At 53.9% G+C, this 12811-nt stretch overlaps 1 protein-coding gene across 1 annotated transcript in view; it reads left to right on the forward strand.

Annotated features, from left to right (window-relative positions):
• Positions 1-1114: 1114 nt before the first annotated feature.
• The window catches only part of LOC137300047 (aquaporin FA-CHIP-like), a 58902-nt gene continuing 47205 nt past the window's right edge, over positions 1115-12811 (forward strand). The window contains exon 1 of the mRNA XM_067969148.1: positions 1115-1541. Within this exon, the coding sequence (XP_067825249.1) occupies positions 1170-1541 (372 nt within the window). The 5' untranslated portion in view covers positions 1115-1169. The remainder of the gene's footprint in view (positions 1542-12811) is intronic.

Below are 12811 nucleotides of genomic sequence, written 5' to 3' on the forward strand. Positions count from 1 at the left end.
TACTTGAAGGGAAATAATTTACAGGGATATGGGGAAAGAGTAGGGAAATGGGACTAATTGGATAGCTCTTTCAAAGAGCCGGCACAGGCACGATGGGACGAATGGCCTCCTCCTGTGCTGTACCCGCTATGATACTATGATATTATTCTCTTCTTCCACTGTGAAGACCGACACAAAGTAATTATTCAACAATCTGCCATTTCCTTATTTACATTTTTAATTATTACCCTCATCTGTTTTTAAAGGGCCCACATTATCCCTGACTACACTTTTTCTTCTAATATAATTGTAAAAACTTTTTGTGTTAACAGGTCTGTACCCCAACTAGTAACAGGTCTGTACCCCAAATAGTAACGGGTCTGTACCCCAAATAGTAACGGGTCTGTACCCCAAATAGTAACGGGTCTGTACCCCAAATAGTAACGGGTCTGTACCCCAACTAGTAACAGGTCTGTACCCCAAATAGTAACGGGTCTGTACCCCAAATAGTAACGGGTCTGTACCCCAAATAGTAACGGGTCTGTACCCCAACTAGTAATAGGTCTGTACCCCAAATAGTAACGGGTCTGTACCCCAACTAGTAACAGGTCTGTACCCCAAATAGTAACGGGTCTGTACCCCAAATAGTAACGGGTCTGTACCCCAAATAGTAACGGGTCTGTACCCCAACTAGTAATAGGTCTGTACCCCAAATAGTAACAGGTCTGTACCCCAAATAGTAACGGGTCTGTACCCCAAATAGTAACAGGTCTGCACCCCAACTAGTAACAGGTCTGTACCCCAACTAGTAACAGGTCTGTACCCCAAATAGTAACAGGTCTGTACCCCAAATAGTAACAAGCCTCGCATTGGATGATGCAGAAAACTTTCAAATGAAAAGTGAAAATTCGACTATTGGTGGGGGATGATCGAATTGTAAGTGTGATTACAAATTGTACAGAAAAAAAGACAAAATCCGGCAGGCTGAAAGAAGTAATATACCTTTGCAAATCTTCCAGATAATTTGGGAAAGTTTTTCAGAAATGAGAGTCAGAAAGTGGAAAAACCCCAGAAAGTGGAGTCCTTGAGGCAGTGACCTTGGCAATGACCTCTCCGAGGCTGGTCGTGGGCTGTTCGGGAGGAGTAGGTGAGCTGCTACCTCCCCATCTCTGCTCACTCCCAGCTACGACATGAAGCAGATGAAGGAGGAACTCCAGAGCGAGTCCTTCTGGCGAGCTCTGACTGCCGAGTTCCTGGGCACGGCCGTCTTTGTGTTCTGCAGTGTGGGCAGTGCCCTGTGCTGGGGTGGGCAGAGCCCCGGCACGCTGCAGGTGGCCCTGGGCTTCGGTCTGGGGGTGGCCGCCGTCTCCGTGTTCACCCAGGGGGTGAGTGGGGGTCAGCTGAACCCCGCTGTCAGCCTGGCGCTGCTCCTCACCCTGCGGATCAGTCCGCTCCGGGCGCTGCTCTACATCCTCATGCAGGGGCTCGGCTCCATCGCAGCCTGCGCCCTACTGTACGCACTCACACCTCAGGACATCCGAGGAGAACTGGGACTCAACAAGGTAAGTGATCGGAGGGAGGGAGGGAGGGAGAGAGATGGAGAGAAAGAGGGAGCAAGGGAGGGAAAGAGATGGAGAGAAAGAGGGAGCAAGGGGGAGAGAGAGAAAGAGATGGAGAGAAAGAGGGAGCGAGGGAGGGAAAGAGATGGAGAGAAAGAGGGAGCAAGGGGGAGAGAGAGAAAGAGATGGAGAGAAAGAGGGAGCGAGGGAGGGAGAGAAAGAGATGGAGAGACGGAGGGAGCAAGGGAGGGAGAGAAAGAGATGGAGAGAAAGAGGGAGCAAGGGAGGGAGAGAAAGAGGGAGCGAGGGAGGGAGAGAAAGAGATGGAGAGAAAGAGGGAGCGAGGGAGGAGAGAGAAAGAGATGAAGAGAAAGAGGGAGCGAGGGAGGGAGAGAAAGAGATGGAGAGAAAGAGGGAGCAAGGGAGGGAGAGAATGAGATGGAGAGAACGAGGAAGCGAGGGAGGGAGAGAAAGAGATGGAGAGAAAGAGGGAACAAGGGAGGGAAAGAGATGGAGAGAAAGAGGGAGCAAGGGAGGGAGAGAAAGAGATGGAGAGAAAGAGGGAGCGAGGGAGGGAGAGAAAGAGATGGAGAGAAAGAGGGAGCAAGGGAGGGAAAGAGATGGAGAGAAAGAGGGAGCAAGGGAGGGAGAGAAAGAGATGGAGAGAAAGAGGGAGCAAGGGAGGGAGAGAAAGAGATGGAGAGAAAGAGGGAGCGAGGGAGGGAGAGAAAGAGATGGAGAGAAAGAGGGAGCAAGGGAGGGAAAGAGATGGAGAGAAAGAGGGAGCGAGGGGGAGAGAGAGAAAGAGATGGAGAGAAAGAGGGAGCAAGGGGGAGAGAGAGAAAGAGATGGAGAGAAAGAGGGAGCGAGGGAGGGAAAGAGATGGAGAGAAAGAGGGAGCAAGGGGGAGAGAGAGAAAGAGATGGAGAGAAAGAGGGAGCGAGGGAGGGAGAGAAAGAGATGGAGAGACGGAGGGAGCAAGGGAGGGAGAGAAAGAGATGGAGAGAAAGAGGGAGCAAGGGAGGGAGAGAAAGAGGGAGCGAGGGAGGGAGAGAAAGAGATGGAGAGAAAGAGGGAGCGAGGGAGGAGAGAGAAAGAGATGAAGAGAAAGAGGGAGCGAGGGAGGGAGAGAAAGAGATGGAGAGAAAGAGGGAGCGAGGGAGGGAGAGAAAGAGATGGAGAGAAAGAGGGAACAAGGGAGGGAAAGAGATGGAGAGAAAGAGGGAACAAGGGAGGGAAAGAGATGGAGAGAAAGAGGGAGCAAGGGAGGGAGAGAAAGAGATGGAGAGAAAGAGGGAGCGAGGGAGGGAGAGAAAGAGATGGAGAGAAAGAGGGAGCAAGGGAGGGAAAGAGATGGAGAGAAAGAGGGAGCAAGGGAGGGAGAGAAAGAGATGGAGAGAAAGAGGGAGCAAGGGAGGGAGAGAAAGAGATGGAGAGAAAGAGGGAGCGAGGGAGGGAGAGAAAGAGATGGAGAGAAAGAGGGAGCAAGGGAGGGAAAGAGATGGAGAGAAAGAGGGAGCGAGGGAGGGAGAGAAAGAGATGGAGAGAGAGGGAGCAAGGGAGGGAGAGAATGAGATGGAGAGAACGAGGAAGCGAGGGAGGGAGAGAAAGAGATGGAGAGAAAGAGGGAGCAAGGGAGGGAAAGAGATGGAGAGAAAGAGGGAGCAAGGGAGGGAGAGAAAGAGATGGAGAGAAAGAGGGAGCGAGGGAGGGAGAGAAAGAGATGGAGAGAAAGAGGGAGCAAGGGAGGGAAAGAGATGGAGAGAAAGAGGGAGCAAGGGAGGGAGAGAAAGAGATGGAGAGAAAGAGGGAGCAAGGGAGGGAGAGAAAGAGATGGAGAGACAGAGAGAGCAAGGGAGGGAGAGAAAGAGAGGGAGCGAGGGAGGGAGAGAAAGTGATGGAGAGAAAGAGGGAGCAAGGGAGGGAAAGAGATGGAGAGAAAGAGGGAGCGAGGGAGGGAGAGAAAGAGATGGAGAGAGAGGGAGCAAGGGAGGGAGAGAAAGAGATGGAGAGAAAGAGGGAGCGAGGGAGGGAGAGAAAGAGATGGAGAGACAGAGGGAGCAAGTGAGGGAGGGAGGGAGAGAAAGAGATGGAGAGAAGGAGGGAGTGAGGGAGGGAGGGAGAGAAAGAGATGGAGACACAGAGAGCAAGGGAGGGAGAGAAAGAGATGGAGAGACAGAGAGAGCAAGGGAGGGAGAGAAAGAGAGGGAGCGAGGGAGGGAGAGAAAGAGATGGAGAGACAGAGGGAGCGAGGGAGGGAGAGAAAGAGATGGAGAGAAAGAGGGAGCAAGGGGGAGAGAGAGAAAGAGATGGAGAGAAAGAGGGAGCGAGGGAGGGAGAGAAAGAGATGGAGAGACGGAGGGAGCAAGGGAGGGAGAGAAAGAGATGGAGAGACGGAGGGAGCGAGGGAGGGAGGGAGGGAAAGAGATGGAGAGAAAGAGGGAGCGAGGGAGGGAGAGAAAGAGGGAGCGAGGGAGGGAGAGAAAGAGATGGAGAGAAAGAGGGAGCAAGGGAGGGAGAGAATGAGATGGAGAGAACGAGGAAGCGAGGGAGGGAGAGAAAGAGATGGAGAGAAAGAGGGAGCAAGGGAGGGAAAGAGATGGAGAGAAAGAGGGAGCAAGGGAGGGAGAGAAAGAGATGGAGAGAAAGAGGGAGCGAGGGAGGGAGAGAAAGAGATGGAGAGAAAGAGGGAGCAAGGGAGGGAAAGAGATGGAGAGAAAGAGGGAGCAAGGGAGGGAGAGAAACAGATGGAGAGAAAGAGGGAGCGAGGGAGGGAGAGAAAGAGATGGAGAGACGGAGGGAGCAAGGGAGGGAGAGAAAGAGATGGAGAGAAAGAGGGAGCAAGGGAGGGAGAGAAAGAGGGAGCGAGGGAGGGAGAGAAAGAGATGGAGAGAAAGAGGGAGCGAGGGAGGAGAGAGAAAGAGATGAAGAGAAAGAGGGAGCGAGGGAGGGAGAGAAAGAGATGGAGAGAAAGAGGGAGCGAGGGAGGGAGAGAAAGAGATGGAGAGAAAGAGGGAACAAGGGAGGGAAAGAGATGGAGAGAAAGAGGGAACAAGGGAGGGAAAGAGATGGAGAGAAAGAGGGAGCAAGGGAGGGAGAGAAAGAGATGGAGAGAAAGAGGGAGCGAGGGAGGGAGAGAAAGAGATGGAGAGAAAGAGGGAGCAAGGGAGGGAAAGAGATGGAGAGAAAGAGGGAGCAAGGGAGGGAGAGAAAGAGATGGAGAGAAAGAGGGAGCAAGGGAGGGAGAGAAAGAGATGGAGAGAAAGAGGGAGCGAGGGAGGGAGAGAAAGAGATGGAGAGAAAGAGGGAGCAAGGGAGGGAAAGAGATGGAGAGAAAGAGGGAGCGAGGGAGGGAGAGAAAGAGATGGAGAGAGAGGGAGCAAGGGAGGGAGAGAATGAGATGGAGAGAACGAGGAAGCGAGGGAGGGAGAGAAAGAGATGGAGAGAAAGAGGGAGCAAGGGAGGGAAAGAGATGGAGAGAAAGAGGGAGCAAGGGAGGGAGAGAAAGAGATGGAGAGAAAGAGGGAGCGAGGGAGGGAGAGAAAGAGATGGAGAGAAAGAGGGAGCAAGGGAGGGAAAGAGATGGAGAGAAAGAGGGAGCAAGGGAGGGAGAGAAAGAGATGGAGAGAAAGAGGGAGCAAGGGAGGGAGAGAAAGAGATGGAGAGACAGAGAGAGCAAGGGAGGGAGAGAAAGAGAGGGAGCGAGGGAGGGAGAGAAAGTGATGGAGAGAAAGAGGGAGCAAGGGAGGGAAAGAGATGGAGAGAAAGAGGGAGCGAGGGAGGGAGAGAAAGAGATGGAGAGAGAGGGAGCAAGGGAGGGAGAGAAAGAGATGGAGAGAAAGAGGGAGCGAGGGAGGGAGAGAAAGAGATGGAGAGACAGAGGGAGCAAGTGAGGGAGGGAGGGAGAGAAAGAGATGGAGAGAAGGAGGGAGTGAGGGAGGGAGGGAGAGAAAGAGATGGAGACACAGAGAGCAAGGGAGGGAGAGAAAGAGATGGAGAGACAGAGAGAGCAAGGGAGGGAGAGAAAGAGAGGGAGCGAGGGAGGGAGAGAAAGAGATGGAGAGACAGAGGGAGCGAGGGAGGGAGAGAAAGAGATGGAGAGAAAGAGGGAGCAAGGGGGAGAGAGAGAAAGAGATGGAGAGAAAGAGGGAGCGAGGGAGGGAGAGAAAGAGATGGAGAGACGGAGGGAGCAAGGGAGGGAGAGAAAGAGATGGAGAGACGGAGGGAGCGAGGGAGGGAGGGAGGGAAAGAGATGGAGAGAAAGAGGGAGCGAGGGAGGGAGAGAAAGAGGGAGCGAGGGAGGGAGAGAAAGAGATGGAGAGAAAGAGGGAGCAAGGGAGGGAGAGAATGAGATGGAGAGAACGAGGAAGCGAGGGAGGGAGAGAAAGAGATGGAGAGAAAGAGGGAGCAAGGGAGGGAAAGAGATGGAGAGAAAGAGGGAGCAAGGGAGGGAGAGAAAGAGATGGAGAGAAAGAGGGAGCGAGGGAGGGAGAGAAAGAGATGGAGAGAAAGAGGGAGCAAGGGAGGGAAAGAGATGGAGAGAAAGAGGGAGCAAGGGAGGGAGAGAAACAGATGGAGAGAAAGAGGGAGCAAGGGAGGGAGAGAATGAGATGGAGAGAACGAGGAAGCGAGGGAGGGAGAGAAAGAGATGGAGAGAAAGAGGGAGCAAGGGAGGGAAAGAGATGGAGAGAAAGAGGGAGCAAGGGAGGGAGAGAAAGAGATGGAGAGAAAGAGGGAGCAAGGGAGGGAGAGAATGAGATGGAGAGAACGAGGAAGCGAGGGAGGGAGAGAAAGAGATGGAGAGAAAGAGGGAGCAAGGGAGGGAAAGAGATGGAGAGAAAGAGGGAGCAAGGGAGGGAGAGAAAGAGATGGAGAGAAAGAGGGAGCGAGGGAGGGAGAGAAAGAGATGGAGAGAAAGAGGGAGCAAGGGAGGGAAAGAGATGGAGAGAAAGAGGGAGCAAGGGAGGGAGAGAAAGAGATGGAGAGAAAGAGGGAGCAAGGGAGGGAGAGAATGAGATGGAGAGAACGAGGAAGCGAGGGAGGGAGAGAAAGAGATGGAGAGAAAGAGGGAACAAGGGAGGGAAAGAGATGGAGAGAAAGAGGGAGCAAGGGAGGGAGAGAAAGAGATGGAGAGAAAGAGGGAGCGAGGGAGGGAGAGAAAGAGATGGAGAGAAAGAGGGAGCAAGGGAGGGAAAGAGATGGAGAGAAAGAGGGAGCAAGGGAGGGAGAGAAAGAGATGGAGAGAAAGAGGGAGCAAGGGAGGGAGAGAAAGAGATGGAGAGAAAGAGGGAGCGAGGGAGGGAGAGAAAGAGATGGAGAGAAAGAGGGAGCAAGGGAGGGAAAGAGATGGAGAGAAAGAGGGAGCGAGGGAGGGAGAGAAAGAGATGGAGAGAGAGGGAGCAAGGGAGGGAGAGAATGAGATGGAGAGAACGAGGAAGCGAGGGAGGGAGAGAAAGAGATGGAGAGAAAGAGGGAGCAAGGGAGGGAAAGAGATGGAGAGAAAGAGGGAGCAAGGGAGGGAGAGAAAGAGATGGAGAGAAAGAGGGAGCGAGGGAGGGAGAGAAAGAGATGGAGAGAAAGAGGGAGCAAGGGAGGGAAAGAGATGGAGAGAAAGAGGGAGCAAGGGAGGGAGAGAAAGAGATGGAGAGAAAGAGGGAGCAAGGGAGGGAGAGAAAGAGATGGAGAGACAGAGAGAGCAAGGGAGGGAGAGAAAGAGAGGGAGCGAGGGAGGGAGAGAAAGTGATGGAGAGAAAGAGGGAGCAAGGGAGGGAAAGAGATGGAGAGAAAGAGGGAGCGAGGGAGGGAGAGAAAGAGATGGAGAGAGAGGGAGCAAGGGAGGGAGAGAAAGAGATGGAGAGAAAGAGGGAGCGAGGGAGGGAGAGAAAGAGATGGAGAGACAGAGGGAGCAAGTGAGGGAGGGAGGGAGAGAAAGAGATGGAGAGAAGGAGGGAGTGAGGGAGGGAGGGAGAGAAAGAGATGGAGACACAGAGAGCAAGGGAGGGAGAGAAAGAGATGGAGAGACAGAGAGAGCAAGGGAGGGAGAGAAAGAGAGGGAGCGAGGGAGGGAGAGAAAGAGATGGAGAGACAGAGGGAGCGAGGGAGGGAGAGAAAGAGATGGAGAGAAAGAGGGAGCAAGGGGGAGAGAGAGAAAGAGATGGAGAGAAAGAGGGAGCGAGGGAGGGAGAGAAAGAGATGGAGAGACGGAGGGAGCAAGGGAGGGAGAGAAAGAGATGGAGAGACGGAGGGAGCGAGGGAGGGAGGGAGGGAAAGAGATGGAGAGAAAGAGGGAGCGAGGGAGGGAGAGAAAGAGGGAGCGAGGGAGGGAGAGAAAGAGATGGAGAGAAAGAGGGAGCAAGGGAGGGAGAGAATGAGATGGAGAGAACGAGGAAGCGAGGGAGGGAGAGAAAGAGATGGAGAGAAAGAGGGAGCAAGGGAGGGAAAGAGATGGAGAGAAAGAGGGAGCAAGGGAGGGAGAGAAAGAGATGGAGAGAAAGAGGGAGCGAGGGAGGGAGAGAAAGAGATGGAGAGAAAGAGGGAGCAAGGGAGGGAAAGAGATGGAGAGAAAGAGGGAGCAAGGGAGGGAGAGAAAGAGATGGAGAGAAAGAGGGAGCAAGGGAGGGAGAGAATGAGATGGAGAGAACGAGGAAGCGAGGGAGGGAGAGAAAGAGATGGAGAGAAAGAGGGAGCAAGGGAGGGAAAGAGATGGAGAGAAAGAGGGAGCAAGGGAGGGAGAGAAAGAGATGGAGAGAAAGAGGGAGCAAGGGAGGGAGAGAATGAGATGGAGAGAACGAGGAAGCGAGGGAGGGAGAGAAAGAGATGGAGAGAAAGAGGGAGCAAGGGAGGGAAAGAGATGGAGAGAAAGAGGGAGCAAGGGAGGGAGAGAAAGAGATGGAGAGAAAGAGGGAGCGAGGGAGGGAGAGAAAGAGATGGAGAGAAAGAGGGAGCAAGGGAGGGAAAGAGATGGAGAGAAAGAGGGAGCAAGGGAGGGAGAGAAAGAGATGGAGAGAAAGAGGGAGCAAGGGAGGGAAAGAGATGGAGAGAAAGAGGGAGCGAGGGAGGGAGAGAAAGAGATGGAGAGAGAGGGAGCAAGGGAGGGAGAGAAAGAGATGGAGAGAAAGAGGGAGCGAGGGAGGGAGAGAAAGAGATGGAGAGACAGAGGGAGCAAGTGAGGGAGGGAGGGAGAGAAAGAGATGGAGAGAAGGAGGGAGTGAGGGAGGGAGGGAGAGAAAGAGATGGAGAGACAGAGAGCAAGGGAGGGAGAGAAAGAGATGGAGAGACAGAGAGAGCAAGGGAGGGAGAGAAAGAGAGGGAGCGAGGGAGGGAGAGAAAGAGATGGAGAGAAAGAGGGAGCGAGGGAGGGAGAGAAAGAGATGGAGAGAAAGAGGGAGCAAGGGAGGGAAAGAGATGGAGAGAAAGAGGGAGCAAGGGAGGGAGAGAAAGAGATGGAGAGAAAGAGGGAGCAAGGGAGGGAGAGAAAGAGATGGAGAGAAAGAGGGAGCGAGGGAGGGAGAGAAAGAGATGGAGAGAAAGAGGGAGCAAGGGAGGGAAAGAGATGGAGAGAAAGAGGGAGCGAGGGAGGGAGAGAAAGAGATGGAGAGAGAGGGAGCAAGGGAGGGAGAGAATGAGATGGAGAGAACGAGGAAGCGAGGGAGGGAGAGAAAGAGATGGAGAGAAAGAGGGAGCAAGGGAGGGAAAGAGATGGAGAGAAAGAGGGAGCAAGGGAGGGAGAGAAAGAGATGGAGAGAAAGAGGGAGCGAGGGAGGGAGAGAAAGAGATGGAGAGAAAGAGGGAGCAAGGGAGGGAAAGAGATGGAGAGAAAGAGGGAGCAAGGGAGGGAGAGAAAGAGATGGAGAGAAAGAGGGAGCAAGGGAGGGAGAGAAAGAGATGGAGAGACAGAGAGAGCAAGGGAGGGAGAGAAAGAGAGGGAGCGAGGGAGGGAGAGAAAGTGATGGAGAGAAAGAGGGAGCAAGGGAGGGAAAGAGATGGAGAGAAAGAGGGAGCGAGGGAGGGAGAGAAAGAGATGGAGAGAGAGGGAGCAAGGGAGGGAGAGAAAGAGATGGAGAGAAAGAGGGAGCGAGGGAGGGAGAGAAAGAGATGGAGAGACAGAGGGAGCAAGTGAGGGAGGGAGGGAGAGAAAGAGATGGAGAGAAGGAGGGAGTGAGGGAGGGAGGGAGAGAAAGAGATGGAGACACAGAGAGCAAGGGAGGGAGAGAAAGAGATGGAGAGACAGAGAGAGCAAGGGAGGGAGAGAAAGAGAGGGAGCGAGGGAGGGAGAGAAAGAGATGGAGAGACAGAGGGAGCGAGGGAGGGAGAGAAAGAGATGGAGAGAAAGAGGGAGCAAGGGGGAGAGAGAGAAAGAGATGGAGAGAAAGAGGGAGCGAGGGAGGGAGAGAAAGAGATGGAGAGACGGAGGGAGCAAGGGAGGGAGAGAAAGAGATGGAGAGACGGAGGGAGCGAGGGAGGGAGGGAGGGAAAGAGATGGAGAGAAAGAGGGAGCGAGGGAGGGAGAGAAAGAGGGAGCGAGGGAGGGAGAGAAAGAGATGGAGAGAAAGAGGGAGCAAGGGAGGGAGAGAATGAGATGGAGAGAACGAGGAAGCGAGGGAGGGAGAGAAAGAGATGGAGAGAAAGAGGGAGCAAGGGAGGGAAAGAGATGGAGAGAAAGAGGGAGCAAGGGAGGGAGAGAAAGAGATGGAGAGAAAGAGGGAGCGAGGGAGGGAGAGAAAGAGATGGAGAGAAAGAGGGAGCAAGGGAGGGAAAGAGATGGAGAGAAAGAGGGAGCAAGGGAGGGAGAGAAACAGATGGAGAGAAAGAGGGAGCAAGGGAGGGAGAGAATGAGATGGAGAGAACGAGGAAGCGAGGGAGGGAGAGAAAGAGATGGAGAGAAAGAGGGAGCAAGGGAGGGAAAGAGATGGAGAGAAAGAGGGAGCAAGGGAGGGAGAGAAAGAGATGGAGAGAAAGAGGGAGCAAGGGAGGGAGAGAATGAGATGGAGAGAACGAGGAAGCGAGGGAGGGAGAGAAAGAGATGGAGAGAAAGAGGGAGCAAGGGAGGGAAAGAGATGGAGAGAAAGAGGGAGCAAGGGAGGGAGAGAAAGAGATGGAGAGAAAGAGGGAGCGAGGGAGGGAGAGAAAGAGATGGAGAGAAAGAGGGAGCAAGGGAGGGAAAGAGATGGAGAGAAAGAGGGAGCAAGGGAGGGAGAGAAAGAGATGGAGAGAAAGAGGGAGCAAGGGAGGGAGAGAATGAGATGGAGAGAACGAGGAAGCGAGGGAGGGAGAGAAAGAGATGGAGAGAAAGAGGGAACAAGGGAGGGAAAGAGATGGAGAGAAAGAGGGAGCAAGGGAGGGAGAGAAAGAGATGGAGAGAAAGAGGGAGCGAGGGAGGGAGAGAAAGAGATGGAGAGAAAGAGGGAGCAAGGGAGGGAAAGAGATGGAGAGAAAGAGGGAGCAAGGGAGGGAGAGAAAGAGATGGAGAGAAAGAGGGAGCAAGGGAGGGAGAGAAAGAGATGGAGAGAAAGAGGGAGCGAGGGAGGGAGAGAAAGAGATGGAGAGAAAGAGGGAGCAAGGGAGGGAAAGAGATGGAGAGAAAGAGGGAGCGAGGGAGGGAGAGAAAGAGATGGAGAGAGAGGGAGCAAGGGAGGGAGAGAATGAGATGGAGAGAACGAGGAAGCGAGGGAGGGAGAGAAAGAGATGGAGAGAAAGAGGGAGCAAGGGAGGGAAAGAGATGGAGAGAAAGAGGGAGCAAGGGAGGGAGAGAAAGAGATGGAGAGAAAGAGGGAGCGAGGGAGGGAGAGAAAGAGATGGAGAGAAAGAGGGAGCAAGGGAGGGAAAGAGATGGAGAGAAAGAGGGAGCAAGGGAGGGAGAGAAAGAGATGGAGAGAAAGAGGGAGCAAGGGAGGGAGAGAAAGAGATGGAGAGACAGAGAGAGCAAGGGAGGGAGAGAAAGAGAGGGAGCGAGGGAGGGAGAGAAAGTGATGGAGAGAAAGAGGGAGCAAGGGAGGGAAAGAGATGGAGAGAAAGAGGGAGCGAGGGAGGGAGAGAAAGAGATGGAGAGAGAGGGAGCAAGGGAGGGAGAGAAAGAGATGGAGAGAAAGAGGGAGCGAGGGAGGGAGAGAAAGAGATGGAGAGACAGAGGGAGCAAGTGAGGGAGGGAGGGAGAGAAAGAGATGGAGAGAAGGAGGGAGTGAGGGAGGGAGGGAGAGAAAGAGATGGAGACACAGAGAGCAAGGGAGGGAGAGAAAGAGATGGAGAGACAGAGAGAGCAAGGGAGGGAGAGAAAGAGAGGGAGCGAGGGAGGGAGAGAAAGAGATGGAGAGACAGAGGGAGCGAGGGAGGGAGAGAAAGAGATGGAGAGAAAGAGGGAGCAAGGGGGAGAGAGAGAAAGAGATGGAGAGAAAGAGGGAGCGAGGGAGGGAGAGAAAGAGATGGAGAGACGGAGGGAGCAAGGGAGGGAGAGAAAGAGATGGAGAGACGGAGGGAGCGAGGGAGGGAGGGAGGGAAAGAGATGGAGAGAAAGAGGGAGCGAGGGAGGGAGAGAAAGAGGGAGCGAGGGAGGGAGAGAAAGAGATGGAGAGAAAGAGGGAGCAAGGGAGGGAGAGAATGAGATGGAGAGAACGAGGAAGCGAGGGAGGGAGAGAAAGAGATGGAGAGAAAGAGGGAGCAAGGGAGGGAAAGAGATGGAGAGAAAGAGGGAGCAAGGGAGGGAGAGAAAGAGATGGAGAGAAAGAGGGAGCGAGGGAGGGAGAGAAAGAGATGGAGAGAAAGAGGGAGCAAGGGAGGGAAAGAGATGGAGAGAAAGAGGGAGCAAGGGAGGGAGAGAAAGAGATGGAGAGAAAGAGGGAGCAAGGGAGGGAGAGAATGAGATGGAGAGAACGAGGAAGCGAGGGAGGGAGAGAAAGAGATGGAGAGAAAGAGGGAGCAAGGGAGGGAAAGAGATGGAGAGAAAGAGGGAGCAAGGGAGGGAGAGAAAGAGATGGAGAGAAAGAGGGAGCAAGGGAGGGAGAGAATGAGATGGAGAGAACGAGGAAGCGAGGGAGGGAGAGAAAGAGATGGAGAGAAAGAGGGAGCAAGGGAGGGAAAGAGATGGAGAGAAAGGGGGAGCAAGGGAGGGAGAGAAAGAGATGGAGAGAAAGAGGGAGCGAGGGAGGGAGAGAAAGAGATGGAGAGAAAGAGGGAGCAAGGGAGGGAAAGAGATGGAGAGAAAGAGGGAGCAAGGGAGGGAGAGAAAGAGATGGAGAGAAAGAGGGAGCAAGGGAGGGAAAGAGATGGAGAGAAAGAGG

This window comes from Heptranchias perlo, chromosome 30, assembly GCF_035084215.1.
Source record: "Heptranchias perlo isolate sHepPer1 chromosome 30, sHepPer1.hap1, whole genome shotgun sequence".
Taxonomy (NCBI): Eukaryota; Metazoa; Chordata; class Chondrichthyes; order Hexanchiformes; family Hexanchidae; genus Heptranchias; species Heptranchias perlo.